The sequence below is a fragment of the Rhineura floridana genome, chromosome 2 (assembly GCF_030035675.1).
Source record: "Rhineura floridana isolate rRhiFlo1 chromosome 2, rRhiFlo1.hap2, whole genome shotgun sequence".
NCBI classification, from domain to species: domain Eukaryota; kingdom Metazoa; phylum Chordata; class Lepidosauria; order Squamata; family Rhineuridae; genus Rhineura; species Rhineura floridana.
Window position 1 is genome coordinate 13,559,198 of NC_084481.1, and position 25,572 is coordinate 13,584,769.

A 25,572-nucleotide genomic window follows, 5' to 3' on the forward strand; every position below is an offset into this window, starting at 1 on the left:
TTCAAGTAAAACAGCTGCCCTGCATAAGGAGGTCTGTTTCCCCATTTGGAACAGGTTCTCTGGATCACAGCCATAGTGTGGATCATAGTGCTTAATAGATTATACAGCCACAAGAGTGGCCGTATACTATAGTCAGCGGGGATTTTTCACATTCCGCAATGTTAAATGGAAAATATCCCCCATGCCATTCTGAGGCTTCCCATAAGCTCATTTCAAAACAAAACCTTACATAATTTATAGTCCTGAACTCAGAAACGCTTGCTTAACAACCCTGTCAATTTTCATGGCGATACACAAAACAGTCAGAGAGAATCGAGAGTTCAAAGTCTAAAAAGAGAGAAAAAAACTCAGAGCCCTTTTGGACTTTTTTCTGCGAGTTCTCATAATCTGTTGAAATTCATTAAAAACCAGCCATGTTCACAGAGTACCTGTAATCCTAATACTGACCTTGCCCCATACTCTGACCTTCATCTACTGCAGTTTAAAAGTTTGAAAAATGCCTGGTTGATTTTTAATTAATTTAAGAAATTTTGGCTGGAAGCCTATTATAACACGGGGCATGCTTAGTAAGGACCAACTGTCAGTGTTCTAAAAGCCTCACAGCTGCTGGGCTTGGCTAATAAGAGGGCCACACCCACAGCAGATTTGATTTCACTTGAGACAGTCATGGCTTCCCTCAAAGAATCCTGGGAAGTGTAGTTTGTGAAGGGTGCTGAGAGGAGACTCCTATTCCCCTGAGAGAATGGTTTAACAGCCAGCCACTCTGATTAAAGGTCTGTGAGAGAAACAGGGCATCTCCTAGCAGCTCTCAGCACCTTTCACTAACTACACTTCCCAGGATTCTTTGAGAGAAGCCATGATAAATTCTTTTAAATTGTTTTTAAAAGTTGTGTTTTTAAATTTGTATATTTGTTTTTAATTGTAATTGTAATGCTTTATTTAATGTTTTTAGTTATTGTAAACCGCCCAGAGAGCTTCGGCTATGGGGCGGTATATAAATACACTAAATAAATAGATAAATAAATAATGATTGTCCAAAGTGTAATAGAGGCCTGGTGTGGATGTGGCCAGGGACAGCTTTGTTTTAAATTTGGGTGGGAGGTAGGGTTGCCGGGTTCAGGCCCTGAGACTGATCCTGTATCTTTAGGAAAAGAGAAAGTCAGCCAAGTGCCGGTATTCTTGCAACATTGTAATGGGAAAAACCACAAGGTAGAATTGTCCCTTCCCCCTGCCCAACTGTGAAAAATACAGAAGACGTCTTGGTTGGCAGGCCCAGCCTGGTCAGTTTTACCTATCCTAATCGTGATTGCATAGGAGTATATCCGATTCAACTCAATAATCATACCAACGATCAGACCTGCCTTTTGTCTCCTTCCCCTTTCCTCTCCCTTTCTCCTCCCCTCTTCCTTCTTCTGCCTTCCCTGCCCACTCCAACCCTCCGTCCCTCCCCCCCAGTCAGTTTTACCTATCCTAAGCATGATTGCACAGGAGTAAATCCCACTGAATTCAATAAACATGCAAACGACCACATCTATCCTCCCCTCCCCCTCCTGCCTGCTCCCATCCCAGTCCTCCCCTCTGCCTTTCCACCCCTCCCTCCTCCCTTCCCCATCCCCTGTGGTCAGTTTCACCTATCCTAAGCATGATTGCCTGGTGTGTGTGTGTAAATCCCACTTAACTCAATAAGCATGCAAATGATCAGTCCATTCTCAGCAAACTTGGACAGGATCCCATTTCTTACCTCCTGGATTAAAAAGCAGGGAAATTCACTAATAGGCAAAAAACCTTGCAGTTTAAGAATGTACCTATAGCCCACAGATATTTCTACCAAACTTTACAAAGCAGGGAAATTGGGCAGCTATAGTGAATGCACCAGGGGAGCAGGAGACCTGAACTCCTCTCTGAGATATTGTACTGCCCTACAAAGTTGTCAAAATGCAAACACAATTTGGGTTGGTCTTTCACAGTCCAATCCACTTGCTGTGTAGCTTGGAAGAATTTGGTAACATGTGCCTCTGAGCATATGGTGAGTGGTGGCAACACCTGTAATCAGCCCAAATAATAGAAAGAAGATATGTCCTGTGCTGATCTTGTTTTAGCCGGGAGGAAGCAACATTAAGACAATTGATATAGTTCAGATGGTCACTTTAAATATGTCTGATTTACTTTGCAATTTTAGTGAAGTTTTCTATAGGAAATCATTTTCTTTTGCTTTTGTTTCTATGAATATGTGAAGTACAGCAACACTTTGCAAAATTTATACTAAAAAAACTCCAAACATAATTGTGGAATAATGGCACTGACTTCTGCAAAATAATCTCCAGTGGACCTCAGAAGTGTCTCAATTTGCACAAGATAAAACAGTGGGAGGTGAAATATATTCTAGCAAAATTCTAGGTGTGCTCTATGTTTTTAATTGGTCGTGAACACCTTGCCTTAAATAAAGTGGTTTAAACATAAACAGGCTGAAAACATGCATCCTCTTTTTTCCAACAGCTAGAGTCATTGCTAAAGTAGCAGCATATTGTAATCAGTCTGATTTTACATTAAACTGCAGTTTCAGGTCCAACTGTTAATGCACCCAAAATAGAAATAGACCATAACCTCCAGTTTGAAACAAAAAAGGCTATCTTCACCATCATATGACATTGACCAATAAAAAGGCTTTGAAATAATAAAAATAAATTTGACACAGATTTCTAGGATGACTAATGAGGGAAATAAAATTTTCTAGTTTAGATTCTCTGTAGAAACATTAGTAACACAGGAAAGAAGCAAAGTAAGAAGAACACCAACAAACATACAAAAATATAATTGTCCATTTTTGGAGATGGCAGGTGTTGCCACCACTCACCATATGCTCAGAGGCACATGTTACCAAATTCTTCCAAGCTACACAGCAAGTGGATTGGACTGTGAAAGACCAACCCAAATTGTGTTTGCATTTTGACAACTTTGTAGGGCAGTACAATATCTCAGAGAGGAGTTCAGGTCTTCTGCTCCCCTGGTCCATTCACTATAGCTGCCCAATTTCCCTGCTTTGTAAAGTTTGGTAGAAATATCTGTGGGCTATAGGTACATTCTTAAACCGCAAGGTTTTTTGCCTATTAGTGAATTTATCTCAGTGTCTCACAATGCCTAATCTGGTGAAAGAATGTGATCATTAAAAAATAGTGGCAACGTTGCAAAATGTAGCATTTGTGGGAAATAAAGCAACTGAAAAATACTACAGTCGAAATATGGGAATATCACTCCTGTTGTAATGAACTATTTTTCAGTTTCCTGTTCCTTGGTGTAGAAGGATGCTAACAACAGTATTTATATGTTTTGCAGCTGAATCCTATGCATGTTTACTTAGAAGTAAGGCCACCAAGTTCAATGGGGTTTACTCCCAAATAAGTGCGCACAGGATTGTAGTTTTACTATTGATTAATTTTGGAATCCTTCAAAACAAATGAAAGATGAATTCTGCTGTATGCTGAGCTGAAATGGTTCCTACTGAAAAAATTATACGTGTTGAGAATACAGAATTTTGCCAAGATTGTTTAGGACATCTTTTCAGACATGTGCAATCATTATTGTAACATCATGTAGTGAATTGCATTTGTGTGGGCTCAGTAATTGTCTGGGGCATTGCAGTCTTATTAAGCACACCATAAAATATTTAGGAAAGTCATCATTATATAAAATGTTGCCAACAAATATAAACAAATTAAAGTTGCCATTTCCATGATTTTTAAATCAGAAAATATAAGGCCTGAGTTTTTCAGCAATGTGCTGGATGCCATTGATTCTGTTTGAAACAGTAGTAGAACATATTTTTCCTTAACATCTGGATTTCAACTAATGGTGAACAGTTTCTTGACAGTAATATTTTTTTAACATCTGAAAAAGGGAAAATTGTATTCCTCCTCTAATAATTGCAGATTGTTAAATACAGTGATTTGTTTCCATTATTTGATCCAGCTTAAACAAAAGGAATTATATCATTAAATGGATTTAGAAGTTTGAGTATTTAATATAATATATAGCAAACATGTATACCAACCATTATATGACTGCAGTTCAGAATTTATGTCAACTTCATTGAGTGAAATCCAACTAAGTCATACTCAGAGTAGACCCATTGAAATCAATAGTTACTTAATTTATTTCAGTGAATCTACTTTGAGTATGATTGACACTTGATATCATCCATTGCACTGTAAAGCATACAAAGATGAAGTTGGGTTTATATGTAGTGTAATGATTGTGAGGAAACTGGGCTGTGATTTTAAAAATATAATAATTTCTCAATCAACTATAGATAGGTTTGTGAGTATCGCACTGATTATTATTAAAGTTCTTGTAAAGCTTTGTCCCTCTAAAAGAGAGTAAAAACCAACTGTTAAAAACAGACCTCTAAATGAGTACTCTTGCATGTAGCCATTTTTTCTACCACTCTGCCATGCCAAATAATGCTGTAAACTAATTTGCTGCTGCCTGTAAATGCTTTAAGTAATCTGTTGTAAAATCCAATCAAACAACTACAGATTTACTTGCAGCTTCGAAGATGGAAATCCATGACCGGGAACATACAGGCCTTTTTGGAGCTGAGCCATTTGGCACAAAGGAATCAGAGAAAGGAAGTAAGACTAGTGATGCCTTAGTTCAACAGCCAGCAAAAACAGAGACTTTAGAAATAACAGAATCACAAGGCAAAGGAGAAGAGAAAATGTTTCCAACACTGTCAGAACAGACTTTTGTTGCAAGTCCACAAAAGAAAGAGGACAGGAATTCTGTAAAACCAGATTTCAATTTTACTGGAGAGTCACATCTACATCAAGAACAAAAAGATTTGTCAGCAGAATTTCACAAAGAAAGTAAAATAGACGAAAAGGTTCCAGAGGTCCAAAAATATGCCATTCAAGCACTACCCTTAAAATCTAAAGATGACCAAGTCTATACTAAAAAAAGTGACTTTACCTCTCCTGAAAGCATAGGTTCTTTCTCACCTTCAGAATTTAAAGTGGACCTTAAAGGCACAGTTAAAAGTGGGTTTTCTTCTGAAACTTTGCCAGTTGCTCTACATAAAACTGAGCCAGATGATAGTAAAAACATGATGCAAATATCTATTGCTACAGAGATTGCGAAAGACCTTCTGAAAGATCAAAAAACTGACAAAGAGCAATCAAGAAAACAGGAAGAAGAATTTGAAGTGGTGACTATTCATCCCTCACAACCAAGTACAGAGCAAACATCCACCCAGAATGTTCCTGTATGGGAGGAAGAGAAAGATATGACAGAGGATGAAAGTGATGAGGAGGGATATTCCATTTCCAGTGGACAAAAGCCCAGGGTATCAGACGATCATTTTTTTAAAGCTTATGGCCAACAAACAACTGTTTTGGATAAAGAAGTCATGAGAAAAGAAACTGATTCTAAAAAGTCATCTGATACTCTCAAAGCAGAAGAAGAGTTGGAGACAACTGGGCTTTCAACAACATGGGATATTAAAAAAGAGGGAACACACAGCACTGAGATTTCCACAGACAAACTCAGTCAAGAATTGCTTCCTGAAAAAATTAAAGAGCCTTTAGATAAAGCTGTATTGTCTGCAACAATAGAAACCCCCCCAAGTGAACCCAGCAAAGAATCTCTGCAAGGAAAGGATGGGAAAGGGGAAATGTTTTCTGTTGCGGATTCAGAAGCTCACAAAATGCAGATAGAAGAGGATAAATCAGGAATGTCTACTTATTTTGAGACTTCCACTCTTAAAGATGAAGCTCTCAAGAGTGACATGCTACAGCAAGGCAATGATTATTATGAGCTGAGTGATACTAAAGAAGGGGAGGCCTATGACTCTTACCATAAAGACTTCCTAATATCTAAAAAAGATGCTGAGGAATTTCAGCCAGAGGCATACCAACATGTCAGTGTACCTGCTCATGAAATAGGATATAGTACTCTAGCTCAGGGCTTCCCAGAAGATTATTCTGAGGAACCCAGCTCTCCTACTGAAAGAATGTACACCATTGACCCAAACGTATATGGGGATAAGAGAGAACTCCATAGTAAAAATAAAGATGACTTAACTCTAAGCAGGAGCTTGGGGCTTGGTGGAAGATCTGCCATAGAACAGAGGAGTATGTCAATTAATCTGCCAATGTCCTGCTTGGATTCTATAGCACTGGGGTTTAACTTTGGGCGTACACATGACCTTTCACCTCTAGGTTCAGATATTATGGATAATGCTAGTGGGGATGAAGGTGATGATTATTTGCCAGCCACCACCCCAGCAATAGAAAAGGCTCCCTCCTTCCCATCAGTCAGCAGGGAAGAAGATGAGAAAACTGAAGAGTCAAAAGTAAAAGAAGGGGGAGATATCCAGGTGGAGCCTTTGTGTGAGTCACCCTTCCTGGCTAAAGATTATTACAAAAATGGGACTGTAATGGCTCCTGACTTGCCTGAAATGTTGGACTTAGCAGGCACAAGGTCAAGGCAAGCATCTGTGAGTACAGACACCGAGCTAGTACACAGGAAATCCATTCCCTCAGAAGCAGTTCTAGAAGAAAGCAGTATGACCCAGCACTTTATGGCTGATGAAAACCATATGACTCTAAAAGCTGACAGTCAACTAGAAGATTTGGGTTACTGTGTTTTCAATAAGTACACAGTGCCAATGCCATCTCCAGTACAGGACAGTGAGAATTTGGCAGGAGAAAGCTGTCCCTTTGATGAGAAAATTAGAAGAGGTATAGTTGCAGACCTGTCTTTGATAGAAGTGAAGTTGGCAGCTGCTGAGAGAGCCAAAGAAGAAAAAGAGGTCTCTGGTGACTCAGCAGTTTTGGGCAAGGAGTTTGAGCAAGAGAGAAAAGCTAGTGATAAACTAGATACTGTGCTAGAAAGAAGTGAGGAACAAACTGATTCTAAAGAAGTCTGCTCTCATGAGGACACTGAACATGAAAAAACAAGGCCTGGTCTAACTTTAGAAAGTGCAGATGAAAAACATATATTTGGACTAGAAGAAAAAGTTTCTTCATTAACTGAGAAAGAAGAAAAGGCCATGCATATCATTTCAGAGATAGGCAAGGCAGAAATTTCTTATAAACCAGACTATGATGCTATAAAGCATGATATGGATTCCGCTGCTCGGCAAGTTGAGCAGGAATACCAGAGTAAGTTAGGAGTTCATATCACTGAGTTTGTTTCAGAGCAAGTCACAGAAGATCAAAGAAAGACCCTGTCAATATTGCCTGAAGAATCCAGTATCTGTGCAAAAGCAGAACTTAGTCACATGAAAGATGTCACCAAAATGTCTGAAACTGAAGTTAAGGAAAAGGGGCCTAAGCCTGATCTGGTGCATCAAGAAGCAGTAGATAAAGAAGAATCTTATGAGTCAAGTGGTGATAATGACCAAGCACAAGAAGGTTTGCCTATAGAAACTTCAAAACCATATGATGGCAAAATAGAACCAGAAAGCCCATCTCTGTCGGAAGAGGAGATGGCATCACAATTGCTAGTGGAACAGCCAGTTACAGAAAAAGTTGTATCTAAAGCTACCCAAGAAGAAACTACTGAAATTCAAATGGAGAACATTCCACAGCCCAAGGAAGATGATGTGGAATCTCTAGAATTGGATGGCTCTATGAAAACTGAGGATGTGCGAGAGGGAAAAGAACAAGAGAAAGACAGTAAACAAAAAGAAGAAATTAAGCAAAAAGAAGAACATGCAGACGAGATTAAGCAAGAGCAACAACACAAGGAAAAGAGTATGCAAGAAGAAGGTGAGAAAAAGAGTAAACAGGAGGAAGAAAAAAGGAAGCAAGAGGAAGTGATTAAGCAAGAAAAAGAAGAGATTAAGCAAATAAGCAAAGAAAGGGAGTTGGAGAAACCTGGTGAAGAGGAAGATGAGGTGTGTAAAGCTGTACCTGGGGAAATTCCTGAACTCAAAGGAGTAATAGAATCTGTTGTTACAATTGAGGATGACTTCATCACAATAGTGCAGACAACAGTAGATGAAGGAGAAACCAGTTCCCATAGCATACGCTTTGCAGTAGCATCACAGGCTGATACAGGAGAAGAAAGCTTCCATCTTGAAGAGGAGGCAGAGGTGGTAGCTGATGTCGAAGCAGAGACGAAAGAAAGCTCTCCAGAAGCTCCTGGCTCACCTGAGCGAGATGAAATCCCATTAACTGATTACAAGACAGAGACGTTTGATGACTATAAAGATGAAACAACCATTGATGACTCCATTCTGGACACAGACAGCATATGGGTGGATACTCAAGGTGTGCCTTATCCTTTTTCATTTTTTTGTTTCCAAAATTATGTCCTGATAGTTAAACAATAATAATTAGTATTACTGCAGTCAGGAATGTTTTGAAAATAACAATAGGAAGTTACTTGTTTTTTAAAAAATGAAATCCCACCGCAGCACTATTAACATTTTTACTAACTCTGTTTTTGTTGTTATAATTTACTCTGATCCTGCAGATGATGATAGGAGCATCATGACAGAACAGTTAGAGACTGTTCTTAAAGAGGAGAAGGCAGAGAGAGAATTGCGGAGACCATCTCTTGATAAACATAAAAAAGAGAAACCTTTAAAAACTGGGAGAGGCAGGATTTCTACTCCTGAAAGAAAAATAGCTAAAAAGGAACCTAGCACAGTCTCCAGAGATGAAGTGAGAAGGAAAAAAGGTTCATGTAATACTCACTCTCTTTTTCCTTTAATGCAGTATTGTGAGTTGTTCATCTGTTTTACAAGATAATTTTACCAGAACTGTTACACATTTAATCAAGAATATTCATTTGTGTTAATAGCAAGGCATGCAGTCTATACTACTTCCAGTCATTCCAGTTTATGCTGGTGATATTTTTTTATGGTTCAAGGAAACATCACATAAAGAAAATAATCTCTGTCTACCTGGATTCATTCATACCAAACAAATAACACCAGCATAAAGTTACAGATATACTTTGATATCGCTAATGCTCTGGGTAGCCACCTGGCAATATTTCCATCTTATTAGTTGCCAAAATATCTCACTATTACTTCCATTGTACAAGAAAGGGAACTGAGAATGAGAGGCAGAGACTTGTCAGTGGGTATGAAGCAGATCTGTGCCTTCACTGGGATTTGAACCCTGATCAGTGTCCAGCGTTCTGAACCAGACCATGCTGTTCAAACCAAATTTAGGCCTAAATCCTGCAGATCTGTCACTTAGCTAAAAGAATATTCCATTTGTATATGCAACAGTGTAACTCAGTATACCCTTCCTGACATAGCCTTGAAAGCTGCCCAATATTGATACTACCTTGGAAGTCTAAACAATGAATCATATATGTTTGCAATGCCACAAAGTGAAGGCATGACAGGATGGAGTGGGAATGTTTCAGTATGCCCTCATTCTGGCATTATCCTATGCAGTTTGTATAGAAGATGCCTGGTTTGCAAGGGGTGTGTGAGTGGCAAGTAGAGCAGCATTTGTTGCCCTGTGATGTGAAAGATCAGTTGCTGCCTGCAACACCAACCACTCAGCCTCTGGACCTTGGTAGGTTCACATCCTAACTGAAAGGCTAACTTGGCACCAACAACCAATATGTTGTCATGTTGAAATATATTTCTATTTCTAACTTTGTTCTGATTGTATGCTCTTGTTTTCTTGTCTATAGCTGTGTATAAGAAAGCTGAACTTGCTAAAAAAGCTGAAGTTCAGGCTCACTCTCCCTCCAGGAAAATCATTTTAAAACCTGCTATCAAACATACTAGACCAACTCATCACTCCTGTGTTAAGCGGAAGCAGACAGGTGATTGTGCTGTCTTGAATTTATGCAACGTGGCTGGCAAACAGACATTTCTATTGTTATTATTATTTGTAATCTCATTGCTCTACTGGCTGCTGTGGTTTTTATTTTAATTTCCCCCCTCTAAGACTTTTTTCTACTGTCATGAATGATACAGCTTTTTTTTGTATCATACTCTTATTTATTTATATATATATTAACAGAGCTCATGATCATGTATGCTTGTCATGCTTGGATTTCCAAAGTTTTGTAGTTGTTTCTTGGCATTGTGGTTTGACAGTGGTGTTGTAGAAATCTTCTGTTTTGCTTTGCTTTGTTTTACTCCCCCCCCCCATTTTTGCTCTGTTCTGGTGGGAAAGTGCTAATGGCTTTAAACCATGGCTTACATTTTTTCATCTATATCCCTTTTTTCCTCTCATGCATAATAATAAGAAGCATTTCAGCATTGTTCCAGCTTGTATTTATATTCTGTGCACTGGCTTTTTCAAATCTATGATCGTGTTTTATATATAAAAAGTTTTCTGTGTTGAAACACAAAACCCACAGCGCAAATTGAGCTCTTTCATGAAGAAAAAAAGAGAAGAACTCTGCAGTCAAGACAATGGACACATTTTATTTTATTTGCAATGAAGAATACAGGAGGGAAAAATTGGGGTTCTTTCAATTTATGCATATCTCTGTTGTCATTTGGAGGAGCAAACACTTGGGCTATGCAGTGCTTTCCATGCAGCATGTGGAAGTATAAATGGATACAAATCTATGAGGTGCAACACTGTATAAATTCCTTTGAAATGAAAAAAGGATCAGATTTGCACAACTCACATCATATTAGTTGGATCTACAAGGGAAAATTTATGTGGAATGTGCACATGCTCCATCTCTTCTCTTTCATACATGCCCATACATTCCTACACAAACATTCTTTGTTGCCTACCAATCAAAGGGAAGAAGAATAAATAGCAACCTCTTTAGAATACTTTTATGTAAAGAATTATTCTCTGCATCACATAATTCTGCTAACTCCAGGAAAAGTGGTTTTTTCCCCTAGCAGTTCAGAAATGTCCCCCGTCAATATTTTGTTAGGATGTAAAATTGTAAATAGGTGTGTCAATCAATAATTTATAAATGAAAGGACTCTTCTTGTTAATAGACTATATCCCTGCATTTCCATTCTAATTCTGAGTGGTATGCTAAAGCTACAAAGTTTTAAAAAAAGATTTACCCAAATTGCATTTAGAGAAAGTTGGCCTTTCAGTTTTGTTTTTGGCAAAAGAAGGCTATATTTTCTTTTTAAAATATCTGCACAGATTATTCCTCATCTGCAGTCTCACAAAAATAAAAATGCAACTAAACAAATATGCCCATATATTGTATTATAGGCTATCTTGTGAACTATGCATGCTTCTGTCGATTCACAAAAAATGGTCATTAGGAATGGATGAACCCATTAAAGTTCACTCTGTCCCAGTTCTACATAGTGGATCTTTAATGGAAAACCTTTTAAAATAAGAGTGAAAACACACATTTTAAAAATAATAGAAAAGTACTTATGGGGCAGTCTAAGGGTTGCACACTCCATCTATTCCTTTTAACAATGCTCTTAAACTTGTATTTTTGCATGGGAGTAGCCATAGTTTTTCTGTACAATTCCATTTGAGAGTGACAGAATGTTGTCAAGTCCCATTATTCCCAGGAGACTTGCTATATGTGCATTCAAAGTGTGTGTCAATAAAAGTGCAGGCTGTGGGCACTATTTTTAAAAATGTAAAAGAAAAAAAACATAGAGGAACAAAAGAAGTACGCCACCCTCAGACTGCCTCATAAAGGAATCTGCAGGACTATGGATTCTGAAGTGGACCCATCATCCAATCCAGGTTATGACCCACCCCATTCAAATTAGGTGAGTGTGTTTTGGGATCCAAGTTCAGCTCATTCAACCCCTCCCCCTTCCCCAGCCAATCCCTATTGGTCATGCAGTACATAGCAACCACTATCTGGAGTATGGGACAAAGAGAAATGTACAACCACCATAACTCATAAATCTTTTTGATTTCGTGTTTTAAAAAACATATATTTGTAAAACAAATACAAAAACATTGAAGTTAAGAGATTCAAACAGAAAAAATATGTTTAAAATATTGCAACAGCCTTATTTCATCAAAGTTCTCCTGTCATCATCCTCAGCCTCTCAGTATCTTGGTTCATCACTACCACATCTGATGATTATGTTACAATCTTAGAAGTTTTCTCTGAGGCTCAGTTCAGATACCATGCCAAACAGTGATTAAAGAAGCTTAACGGTCAATTAGTGTGATGACTAAACTGACAAATGGTGGTTTGTAATTGGTTGTTAAACCATATCAAAATGGTATCAAAAACCAAGGCTTGTAGTGGGTTTGCAAGTCATGGTTTGTGCTGACTCTAATATGGCATGATGAGCCTCTCCAGATGTCCTTTTTATTTAGCATTCATCATAATTTGTCCTCATGATGTTCTCAGGACAATTATATGTGATCCCGCTTTCAATAACATTCAAGAAAATTAAAAGGAAAAAATGAAAGTGGACAAGCAGCTGTAGACCACAGTTTGTGATATATTCGGAAGCTCAAACCATGACTTGGATTCTAAACTATGGTTAGTGCGGTGTCTGAATCAAGTGAACTTGTGATTCATCATAGCTAGTAGAAATAGCAGAAAACAAATGTGCTGTGCCCATATTTACTGTGTGAAGGTATTCAGGAAGACCCTGTTACCTTAAAGTGATGGTGGGGGAACATTCAGCAAAACAGGTGTATGTTCTTTATGGCACTTTATTTCACTTACTCAAACTTGAATTTTAATACCTAGCAGTCAGCTTTGGACCCTCTCCTGCCACCATTCAGCATTCAGAAGGGGAACTGTAGTACTATCCAGTATTGAGGCTTCTGTTTCCAGCACCTCCAACCACATCAAGAGCTGGCATTCAGAAAAGCAGATGAAAATATTTCTACTGCTATGGCTTCAGATTACCTGGTTCCAAAAACTGTGGAGGACAAATCAAACACCCAGAAAGATTGATGGAATTGTCCTTCTCCATAGGGTTTTCAGTCGAAATATGGGCTTATTTACTTACATAGTGCATTTAGAACCCACCATTCTGTATTTTAAAACTGAGCAATGAGAATGATATAGGATGCAAAACTCCTTTAAATAGCTGTCCTGCCTCTGTCCCAGTCCCATTGTAGACAGAATCACACAACCAGTTCCTGCAATTAGTATTCTAAAACATTTGGTGATGATGTTAATGATGTGGCTAGCTGGTTGGCTGTAGCCTCTTGCTACATGCACCTTTCTGCCATGCAGTGTTACCAGGATTTCCATGCTATTAGAGATGCCACACATATAGCCAACATACACATTTCTGTGATTACTTTTCCCAATTTTTTTTCTGTAGTGAAAACCAGCTGTTGATGGCTTCAGAGAGAGTAGAGGCGGCGCTGGTGTGTGTGTGTTAATTTAGCCTTTTGTCTGCTAGCTGTTTGTCAACTCAAAATTGCATTCCTCAGCCCCAAGGAGAAAGAATTGGCTGAGGGGTAATTTTGAGTGAAGAAATGGCTGGCAGACACACACCTATGTTGGCAAGAATGCTCACTTGTCCTTAGCTGTCTGTTCCACATGAGCAATGATCAGTTGTCAATATAAAGAGTACATGAGAGCCTTAGAAGAAGATGTAGGCCTCACATGTGAAAGTCCATTATCAGTGCAAAGAGAAGTAGGTGTCAGTGCTGAGATTTACTGTTCCCTGCCCCATGATGTCTGGGAACTTCCTTCTTCATAGTTTGCTAGAACAAGTCAGAATCAAACACTGATGTGCACTTCCTGTGTTGTTCTCTCTATCTAGAGTGTAAATCATAGTTCCCCGAGTTCAGTTGTCACAGGGAACTGTGATCAGTTTAGCTTTAAAATGGAAGCAGAAACATTCTGTCTCTTCTGGAATGTGAAAGGAAGGAAGCAGGGAGTGTACAAACCCAAGGCTAACTGTGGCTTGTGTTTATAATACGTTTCCCATTATGTGTGAACTTGGCCTATGAGTAAAAGGCTTAGAGGCTTTTAAAAAGGAAAAAAAGCTGAAAATGCAAGGAAGCCCCCACCCACTCTGTAATTATGGCCTTGGGTGTGAAAATGTCTCTCTGTTAAGGGATTTTGGGAAGCTATTAGCCAGTACCATTCTCACAGTCATGGAAAGAGTGCTGATTATTTGGCTGTGTTAAACCATCCTTGCATTTGGTTCTGAAACCTCCTAACTACAGTTTTGCAATTCCTATTTTTCAAAGCAGGAGAAGATGGCTCAAATGCTAAATTGTGAAATGGTCATCGTTTTAATAACCTGGCTTTCAAATTGTGAATTTTAAAGAAGGAAGTAGTAATTGCAAATCCTAGATTCTTCAGGATGCTGTCAGTTATACATAGAACGTGTCCCATATTTTGGTAATTTTTTGGATGGGTAAGCATATTCAGAGGAAAAAACCACTAATAGAGTTATAATTCTGCAGCTGTAATTTTAAATTTATTTATATGGGCATAAGTCCCATTAAATACATCAGTGGGATTTTCTTCTGTGTAAACATGCATAGGATTGGGGTTATGAAGTGTAATACTAGAGCTTAGGTTCTAGGAAAAGAAACTACATCTCACAATCCAAGTATACCCGCAGTTGTTCCAGATTTTGATTCTGGGCTGTTTCCTTGTTTCTTGATACACAAAATGGAAAGGAAAAGAAAGGAAATTTAGAAGAAAGCATTTTATGTCATCGGCATCATCTGGACATTGCCTTAATTTGTACTTCACTCTTTGATTGGTTGAAAATGTAAGACTTTGCTTCCTTTGTGACATCACAACATTGATATCATAGGGCAAACGGGCATCAGCTCAGCCTATGTGAACTGGGACAAACATGTATTAGGTTTGGCTTCCTCACCTTAAATTTCATGGTGTATGCCCCAGAACTAAACATGTTTCTTGCATGATTAAACTGCTAGCCAAGCTCTAAGGACAGGGTGAAGCCATGATCCAGGTTTATTGTTCAGATGGAGGAATTGTTATGCTTTCAGGTAAGTCAGAAATAAAAATGTTTTTGCCTTATTTCATAGCAGTGGATGACTGGTGCCTGATAAAAGAAGAAATTCTGTTATGGGGATAATCCAACAGTAGCAGAATTGATAAAAAAAAATACAACCAGTTTGAACGCTTTCTGCCAGATACTTACAACTGGAAGTGTTCTTTTGTTTTCTGTTTTTATACTCTGAACCGCAAATTATCATCTGCCTTGAGATAGGAGGTTATTTAAGGGAAGGTCACATTCAGCCTTGTCCAACCTTTGGGTTCCCAGATGTTGCTAGACTGCAACTCCCATCAGCCCCAGCCAGCATGGCCAATGGTCAGGAATTATGGGAACTGTAGTCCAGCAGCATCTGTGGCCCAAAGGTTGGACAAGGCTGTCACATATCAAAGGGAAAGTGCAGTCATGTTGTCAATAAACTATTGTAAGCCAATGGAACCTTTGGCATACAAAGCATGCTGCATTTGCCTAGGCCAATGGGAATCTTTCATAGATCCCTCAACACAACTTTGAGATAGTTTAACAAATGGAAATCTCTTAAGGTGTCTTCCTGTCAACAGCCACCTTGGTAGATGCCAGCTTATTTCCAATCGCACCATCTGCTGCAATTATGTTTCTTTGGATTACATTTTACAGCCCAGTGATCAGCTGATGATCAAAATAATAGTGTACACTCAAGTTCTATGCAGATATCACAAATACCAGGAAGTAAACAGGAGGGGGTGGGAATGATCACACTAGCTCAACACCCTCATAATTTTTGTCACCTTCCATCATTTTTGTCACCTTGTGGTAAGCAACTTCAGTGGGGAGCCTCTTGCATTTGTGGAGGCTCCCTGTGTGTTTTGGAACCCTGATTTTTCAGGGTTCCAAATGGCATGGGGATCCTCCACAAACCCAAAAGGTTTCCCACAGCAGTAGTCACCTTTCACAAGTTGGAAGGCAAGAAAAGCAATGGAGCGTTGATGGAAGTGGCGTACTTGTACCTGCTGCATCCCCTCACATGTTTGCTTGCTGATATTTTTAACACCAAATGGGAATCTCAAGCTGCCCAATCTCTCTCAAGACAAAGGCATAACCCAATTTCCCATTATGTAAAGTCAGGAGGGCAAAACGAAGGTTGTGGCAGGCACATACTTCTCTTATCTCTATGTGCTGCTTTATCTATAGGGGGTGATGTCTGTTCAAAATACAAAGGCAATAGCACAGTATTAAAATGTTTCAGTGTTGTGTTATTATTGGTTTTAATATTCTGCCTTGGCCTCCTTTGTAAAACGATAGATGGAAATGGGATAAATGCCTACCTGATGCTGCCTCAAGTCAAAGGCTCTCATCTCATACACAGCCCAAATACTAACCTAGGGATGGATAGACCCCTTAAAGTCCAGCCCTTTCCAGTTCTCAGAATGGACAAGACCCATCCTGCCCCATGTAAACATTGGAAGCAGCCATATTTTTTCCTGTACAATTCCCTAGAAAGTGACAGAACATCATTCAGTCCCGTCCCTCCCTGGAGGACTTGCTGTATGTGCATTCAAAGTGTGACAGCACTAGTTGCTCCAGGCTAGGGAGGGGGCTAGATGCCCTGTATTTAGAAGTTTAAAGGCTGGAGGGGAACAGAGGCTGCACACAAACCTCAGACTGCCTGGTAAAGTGATCCTCCCAATTGTGGATTCTAAACTGGACCATTCATCTGAGGATAGTTTGATTTTATGGTTGTTGATTGCTTGAATAAGATTCCAAAATCACCCAGAACTCACATTAGCTTGGAAAACTTTCTACATCCTTGCCCAGGATAGAGAAAACCAGATAACTTTTTTTTTCTGATTTGCTAGGCTGAATTTGTTTTTGTTTTTTAATTAGCATTAGCTATTGTGCCAACAATAAATTCATTTATGTCTTAAGAATGCATGGCAATTTAAACTGAATATGTTAAGGGTGAGTTTGAAATTACTGTTTTAAACCATTAAGGGTCTTATTTCTTCTCCCTTGTACATTATAGCCGCTGGTGGTGAAACAAACCAGGCTCCTGGGGTATTTAAGCAAGCAAAGGAAAAACTTTCAGTGAGTAAAATTGTCTTCTTTATTTTTTATATCTTCACATTCCTTTTTGTATTCCAAGTGGCTTTATGGTCATTTCTGTTAAACAAACAAACAAACAAACAAACTTAGAAACCATTTGCCAATTTTAAACTATTCTCTCTGCTTCACTTCAGAATTAGTCATTTATTGTTAAAACTTCCTCATTGTTGCACACTACAAAATGGATATATTGACAAATTATTAAGAAGCTACTAAATCATGTATTTAATTTCCAATTCAGTTAATGTGATACAACCACAATAACCTCAATTGCACTACTCTAAACCAATTGGTTTCCATCTATCATCATGGAGGATATGAAGCCACATTTCCTCTAAATAGACGGATTTGAAGCTGATTTACAGGGCAGTCTTAACCATGTCTGCTCAGAAGTAAGTCATATTAAATTAATTGAGACCTACTCTCAGGTAAGTGAGGTTAGCATTTGCAGCTTTAGTCTCAGTTACCCTCACTCAGAAACCAGTTTGCCTGGGGTCATTAAAAGAGCAATCCTGAGTTTACCTTACCCTGGAACTAGAGATACACCACCACTATACCAATGGAACCATGATATTCAATGCATGTTCAGCCTGGGAGAGAAAGGGAAAAGCGCACAAGTAGAAAATACAGAAGCAAATAAAACACTGCTGCATCCCACTGATGAGGGATGGTGCCACTGCCCACATGCCACCTACACACGGATGAATCCACTGAACTCACAAAGATGGAGACACTCTCCTTGCATCACCATACACACGTCCTAATCAACAATGCCACAGCAACCCATTTCTTTAAGTCCCAGTGGCACAGCCAGCAACACGCTTTACTGGACGTGCCCAGGCATCCCTACAGGCAACGGCTCTTTAATTTGGACTCCTGCATTGAGTAGGGGGTTGGATTCGATGGCTTTACAGGCTCCTTCTAACTCTACGATTCTATGAAATCCCCTTTATGCTGCTTCTCATGAGCACTGTTTTCAGAGCACAACATGTACAAAGGGGGGGGGAAGAAGGACAAAACACACAACACAGCTCCTGCATAGCTCATTGGACAAAGGGCCTTTAAGGAGCATGCATAGTCCTTCTGGCACAAGGATTCTAGTCCCATCCAGAAGGGAAAGACTGTTTGCAAGCAAGCAGCCAAGGGGACAGGCCAAGATGCACAATGGATTAGCAACACCATCAGTGGCTCACTCCATAGGTCCTGGAGTTGCGAAGTAAGAGAGGGGTATTTGAATCCCACCAGGGAGAAGGGGCAAATATCACTCAATCTTTTACCGTGTCATCTCAAGAGAGTGCAATCCCAGGACTCGAACCCAGGACTGCAAACACCCCAGAGCAGTTCTCTACCCACTCAGCCACAGCAGCAGATAGCAATCAGAAACATGTTGGATCATTAGTCTCTGCTTCCTAGCCTCAGGACCCAGTCATAGATACCAGGAACACTGGGGCTCTTGGAGGATCCCCGGTCTGGTAGAACAGCTTATGTTTCATATGCTGGAAGTCTCTGGCTCAAATCCAGAGAGACATCTGAGTTATTGTCACCCTGAGTAAGGTTTATATGTTGATGCTGGTGTGCTATGATTGGGTGCTGTTGAGTTACACTATATCCTGCAGTTTATCATGGTGACATGGGAGGGGTGGTTGTTGACATGAGGGCAGTTGTTTAGGCAGGGGCAGATGTTTTTTCATTTTCCCCCTCTCCCAGTGAAATCATGGTTTGGGGCTGCCAGGTTTGGACTGGTGTAAAGTTGCAATATCAATGGGGGCATAGCTGTGGATTGATGGAGTGTAGAATACTATGTAAGTGTGCTCCCTCAATTGTGCCATCCACGTCCTGCTACATCTCTGCCCTGTTTTGACTGCATCAGGGGAGTTCAACTGTTATACCTTTCATGTCAGTGATATGTCTTGCGTTCCTTCCTGAAGCCCGATGAAATAGAATGTTTTGTCCATTAAAAGATCAATGGCTACTCCTCTGCCTGGATAAAATGGCAGATTCAAAGTTCTGCCTTCCAAGCATCTAAGCTGATACGAGATGCTAATGTGTATGGGTAAGTCAGCTGACCCATTTGTATACAAGGACAGGCCTTTTAAGTCACAAATGCAAGTTAATGGCTGCTAGACGTATGGCCAGGAACTTGAAAACCTTTGACAACCCTTCACAAGAAACCCATGAATATACTTTCCTATCCATCTCCTTATATGGATGAGAATGCAAGTACACTTTGGGAGCCACAACAAACTGGTTTCCTGTGTATGATACTTATGGTGCCCAATATTTTATTTCCTGGTGAGTTTGCATGCCCACTTCTCTTTCAAAGGGTGATTATTTTCAATTCATTCATGGATCCATGTAGTTGTTTCTGCCAGCGACCTCCCATCATCAAAATTAGGTTTGGTGAATGAATGGGCAGCCAGGGAGCTAGTGGACTCTTTTGGAAGTCCCAGTTCCATATGGAGCATACAACAACTTCAGTGTCAGAAGAACCATGCAGCAGGCAGCTTATATCTAGCCTCTTGAGGGTGCCACTTGGCTACTGGCTGCCAGACCCGATCACATTTCCTCCTCTATCATCCCTCCCCTCCTACCACCCCATAAACAGACATTTCAGGTAGGAAAACTTGAGATCAGCCTGTGGCAGCAGGAGAAGGAAAAATTAAGAAAGACTTGCTCCTTCCTCCTCTCTCTGCTTGTAGCTGTCAGCTGCTTGAAATATCTGGCCATTGAATGAAAGAAAGGGAGACAGAGGAACTTCAGGATCATGGAGCCATTGTCTGGCCACCAGAGATGGAAAGATCTGTCAAATTTGGTTCTGTTCCTCATTTTTCCAATCTTAAATTCAGTTCTCCACATTTCTGCAGCAATTTGGATTTTTTAATTAAAAAATTCATGAAAATTTTCCAGCATTTTAGTGCAAATTTCTCCAAATAAACACATTTTTGTAGGCAGTTTTGACTAATGTACACACTTTTGCAAGCCATTTCTCATCATATAACACATTTTTGCATGTTATTTTTACTGATATATTTATTTTTATGCACACTTTCCCCTTATGTATGCATTTTTGTAAACATTGGTCGGCGAACTGCACAATAATGTTCAAATAAGTGTGAATTTCAAAGGATGGCTGTGTTTCGGTTCTCATGTCATTTCAAAACATGCAAATTTGATAGATTCAGCTTGAAATGCGAACTGAATCTAAATTCTCACCCATCCCTAATGGCCAACACAATGTACTTTTATTTTTTGCTACTTCCTAAGAACCCACCTTTCCTAGTGATTCCTACCTCATTCTGTCTACAGTCCTCCACTTCATCTATCTTCTCCCCCTTTCTAGAAACATGTTCATAGGCAGCAGGAAGGAAAAGAGAAATAAAATGAGAAGGAATGGGGGAGATGGGGGTAGGGAGAGAAAGTAGCATTTGGCTGTGATGGAATAGATGCAGAAGAATGGGTGGAGTTTGCTAGTGGGAGAATTTGAGCTTGACTCATGGCTCCCCACTCTGTCTCCTCAAAATGGCACATCATCCATGGCTTCAGCTGACAGCCATAGAGGAAGCGTAGGAGAAATGTTGGGGGAAGCAAGTACATCTGCCTGACTGGGGGCTGTTTCATTCCTCTTTTGCCCTCATTTCTCTATGATGCTTTGCACCCTACAAAGAAGTGCCCCTGTGAAAAGGGACACCCTGAGCGATTCAGCTAGGGATGGAAAGATAATTTCAGTTCTCTCAGTTTCTCACTTTTCTAATGTTAAATTCAATCCTCTAGATTTCTGCAGCAATCTGCAATTTTTTTTAAAAAAATCCTCATGAAAATTCTCCACCATTTTAGTGCAAATTTCTCCAAATAAACACATTTTTGTAGACAGTTTGATAAAGGTACACATTTTTGCAAGTAATATCTCATCATATCATGCCTTTTTGCTTATTATTTTCACTCATATTCATTTTTATGCACTTTCCCCTAATACATGCATTTTTGTAAATATTGTTTAGTTGGCGAACTGCATCCCAAAATTCTAATAAATGTGAATTTCGAAGGATGGCTGTGGTTTGGTTTTCATATGGCTTCGGAAAGTGTGAATTTGATAAATTCTACTTGAAATACAAGCTGAATCGAAATTCTCACCCATCCCTAATTTCGGCTAATGTGTTGTGCAGGCTGTTGTCTTCCATTTCACATGTTTATCTCTCTGCATGGTGGAGAGCACACAGAAGTGAGCTGAAAACTGGCATACGGGCTGCTAATTCACCTGAACACATATACGTATCTTGTTTAAAATTTCTGACCAACATTAAGAATCAATATTGTCAAATTGTTTAGACCCAGAATCACATTTGTGATAAATCAATGGCTCAATGGAGCTACATTAATGAAAGTTCTGGCTGTTTGTGCCATTTTGCTGAATTGTTAAAACCAAATACACACTTGGCAATTTCTTTGTCTAAAATATAGAGGTGACCCAACATTAGTCATACTCAGATCCTTTTACATCAGTGAACGTAACTATATTGATTTTAATGGATCTTCTCTGAGCATGATTTATTTGGCTATCCCTCATAACAGTTGTCATTCCCTCTACTATTTTGAGATGCTCCAGTATCTCAATACCAATAAGAGCAGTAATTCCCCTGGGTATCCAAAGTTTTATTTAAAATGCTGATATTTCTGGCCCATTTCTGAAGAAAAAAGCTTGGGGAACAACCACTGCAAAAAGATTTACAGTCTTCTAAGTACTTTCTCAAAGAGGGGGTGGTAGTGTTTTTACAACAAATGATGCACACTGATTGACAAAAACTGAACGCCACCCCACCCCCCACCTTATATTAGCCCTCTCTGTCACTTCAGGTACTTTTCTCCTGGCCTGGCATGGAGCAAGCCAGACTGGAGAGGAAGGTGACAGAAAACAGCAAAGTAAGATAGGAGAGGTGACAAGGGTAGGCTGTTTCCTACATGCTCCTTTTGATATGAAAGTTAGTCACAGACCTCCTTCTGTCCATGGAAATGGAGCAGACATGTGAGTAAAGTAACATGGCTGCCCTGCCCCCATTTATCTCTGGTTTGGTTCTGCGTGCTCGTGTGTTTGGACACCCAATGGAGTTGATATGTCTCCCTGCTTCTTGTTTAGGGACCACAGCTTTCTAGAATGTATTAGATAATGGGTATTGGCATATACAGATGAAAAACCCATACTTGCCTGACAAGAGCCTGGGCCTCTATCAGTTGAAGGGACAGAAGAAAGCCAAGTTGTTATCTGATAGTTGCAATTACTATGAGATGGATCCGAAGATTAGCTCTCAGGTTGCAATTCAATACACACTTATTTTGAAGAAGTTAGTTCCAGTGAACTCAATAGGACTTTCCTCAGAGGAAATAAGTACTGTACAGGGTGTTAGTCTCTTTAAAAGTTTCTTCATCCCAACTCTCAAGCCCTGTGTAGTCCATCATCTATATTCTCTTGACTGTCTTCGTTCCTGCATTCTGGTAAATGATGGTCTATCTTCTTCCATCCCTGGTCTCTTACACTTGTCAGACCTTATCCTTATTCTTGCTGTTACAGAATAACATGGCTACTCTTCTGCAATTTATTCCCATTGCAGTGTTTCAGATGCCCAAGTTCTTTTCCTTTTTAATCCTTGTGCACAGTTTTAATTTCTGTTTATTTTTCTCCCCACCCCTTTTGTCTATTCTGTTTTGATTTTTTTTTTAGAAGGCCACGCATATTAACTCGGAATAGTAGCCATGCTTTGATTTGCTTATTTAAAACTAGAATTCTAGCAAGCATTGACATTTACACATAAATGCATTAAAGTACAATAATAAAAACATTCTAGCACCTATAAAAATTGAATAAGTCCCTGCAAGGTCAATTGTGAATTACAGTTACAAAGTGTGTGGGGGCGGGGGGGCGGGACGGTTTTACATCTTGTTTTGCAATGTGAAAATAATAAAAATACTAGCATTACCTTCAGGTTTATGTGATTAATTATATTGTATAATTAATTACAACAACAGTTCCTTGGGGCAAAATAATTGTTTCTTCTACATTAAGCAGATACCAGTATTTAGCATGTTACTGCTTCATTCAGTAACTGCATAAGAGTGTTCCCAAAAAATCCTTGCCCACCAGGAATCCAGCTGTGAACTCATCCACCACTGTATTTTGAACAGGCCAACAAACTATCAGCTCCTGAAAATGTTAAATGTAGACAATAGCTCTTGAAAACTATGAAGAAATATTGGCTGGATTTAACTGGAATGGAATGAGTGCAGGTTCAGTCTCTACCCAGCAGTCCCAAGGATTCAGGAATTAGTATGATCATACAGTAGGGCCCTGCTTTCCGGTGTTCCGCTGATGTGGTGGCTTTCAATCAGGGGAAATTCCCTGTTTTAAAGCCGATTTTGCCATTTTGTGGCATTTTGGCGTCATTTTCGCACGACCCGACCCATTAAAGTCAATGGGTTCTGCTTTACGGCGATTTCTGCTTTACGGTGGGGGCCTGGTCCCTAACCCGCCATATAAGCGGGGCCCTACTGTATAATTATTCCTTACTTGCACTAGTTAAAGAGGCTGACATGGACTGATGTTTCAGTCTTCAGTTTAATATTCATGTTCCAACAAACAGATTATTAAACTTTTGGACCATAACAATGCATATTGCATTGCTGGCATGAGATGAGGTTCTTACATCTAAAGGGGGACAAAGTCCTTTGCCTTAGATTGTTCTAAAAGGGGACTAAGTCATGGAGGATAGGCCCCATCAATGGCCATTAGCTATGAAGGCCAAATGAAGCCTCCAGGTTGAGGAGGGAGGAAAACAACAGAGGGAGGGTTGTTGCTTTCATGCCCTGATTTTGGACTGCCTGGAGGAATCTGTCTAGCCATTTTTGGCCACAGGATGATGGACTTTTGGTCTAATCCAGCAGGGCTGTTTTTATTCCCAAATGTTGCAAGACAGCCACCATTAAAAACCATATCTTTAGAGCAGTTCAATAGGTCCAAACCCACAATAGTTACTTTGAGGTGCCGTACTGCATATTTTGCTTCTTATCAATTTCACAACAATTTCTTGCTAGTCTAACAATTGTTCTGCAACTAGCTGCCTACCTACTGTATCATTAAGTGGCTTCTACATTCTGGCTCTCATGATACTAAGGAAACATCGGAAGCCCGCTGCAACAAACTTGCGGAGCACTTCCAGGATAAGATTGCATGCATCCGTCGGGACTTAGACTCTGATGTTATGACAGATGAATCCATTGAAGTGTCCAGAGCGCGGTCTTGTCCTTTATTATTGGATGAATTTCAGTTGGTGCAGCTCGAGGAAGTGGACAAGGTGCTTGGAATGGTGCGGGCGACCACGTCTGCTCTGGACCCTTGCCTGTCTTGGCTAGTGAAGACTAGCAGGGCTGTAACCGCCGGCTGGGCCAGAGAGGTAATAAATGCCTCCTTGAGAGAGGGAGTAGTCCCTGGTAGTCTCAAGGAGGCAATAATAAGACCTCTTTTAAAGAAACCTTCTCTGGACCCAGATGTTTTGAACAACTACAGACCGGTGGCGAATGTCCCTTTTTTGGGCAAGGTTCTGGAGCGGGTGGTTGCCGGCCAGCTCCAGGCGCTCTTGGATGAAACCGATTATCTGGATCCATTTCAATCCGGTTTTAGGTCCGGTTTTGGCACTGAAACAGCCTTGGTCGCCCTGTATGATGACCTTTGTCGGGAGAGGGACAGGGGGAGTGTGACTCTGTTGATTCTCCTTGATCTCTCAGCGGCGTTTGATACCATCGACCATGGTATCCTTCTGGGGAGGCTCGCGGAGTTGGGAGTTGGGGGCACTGCTTGGCAGTGGCTCTGCTCCTACTTAGCGGATCGTCGCCAGAAGGTAGTGCTTGGGGAACATTGCTCGACACCCTGGACTCTCCATTGTGGAGTCCCTCAGGGGTCGGTTTTGTCCCCCATGCTTTTCAACATCTACATGCAGCCTCTGGGTGCAGTCATCAGGAGTTTTGGAGTGCGTTGCCATCAGTACGCTGATGACACGCAGCTCTACTTCTCCTTTTCACCTTCCACAGGTGAGACTGTTGATGTGCTGAACCGTTGCCTGACCGTGATAATGGACTGGATGAGAGCTAATAAACTGAGACTCAATCCAGACAAGACTGAGACACTGTTGGTGAGCTCTTTCCCTGCTCAGATGGTGGATGCTTATCCTGTTCTAGATGGGGTTACGCTCCCCTTGAAGGAACAGGTTCGTAGTTTGGGGGTCCTTTTTGACCCTTCCTTGTCGCTCGAGGCTCAAGTGGCCTCGGTGGCATGGAATGCGTTTTACCACCTGCGCTTAGTAGCCCAACTATGCCCCTATCTGGACAGTGATGATCTCGCCTCGGTTGTTCACGCTCTGGTAACTTCTAGACTGGATTACTGTAACGCGCTCTACGTAGGGCTGCCCTTGAAGACTGTTCGGAAACTTCAGCTAGTGCAAAATGCGGCAGCCAGGCTGTTGACGAGGACCAATCGGTCTGCGCATATAACACGTGTCCTGGCCCGCTTGCACTGGCTACCTATTTGTTTCCGAGCTAGATTCAAGGTGCTGGTGTTGACC

At 40.3% G+C, this 25,572-nt stretch overlaps 1 protein-coding gene across 26 annotated transcripts in view; it reads left to right on the forward strand.

Annotated features, from left to right (window-relative positions):
• MAP2 (microtubule associated protein 2) overlaps positions 1 to 25,572 on the forward strand; it is a 468,623-nt gene that overhangs the window by 411,800 nt on the left and 31,251 nt on the right. For 16 of the 26 annotated variants that reach the window (XM_061607844.1, XM_061607838.1, XM_061607849.1 and 13 more), the window contains 4 exons: positions 4,533 to 8,270; positions 8,476 to 8,682; positions 9,658 to 9,792; positions 16,890 to 16,951. In XM_061607844.1, the coding sequence (XP_061463828.1) occupies positions 4,533 to 8,270; positions 8,476 to 8,682; positions 9,658 to 9,792; positions 16,890 to 16,951 (4,142 nt within the window). The remainder of the gene's footprint in view (positions 1 to 4,532; positions 8,271 to 8,475; positions 8,683 to 9,657; positions 9,793 to 16,889; positions 16,952 to 25,572) is intronic. The other 10 variants (XM_061607848.1, XM_061607863.1, XM_061607852.1 and 7 more) reach the window with 3 other exon arrangements.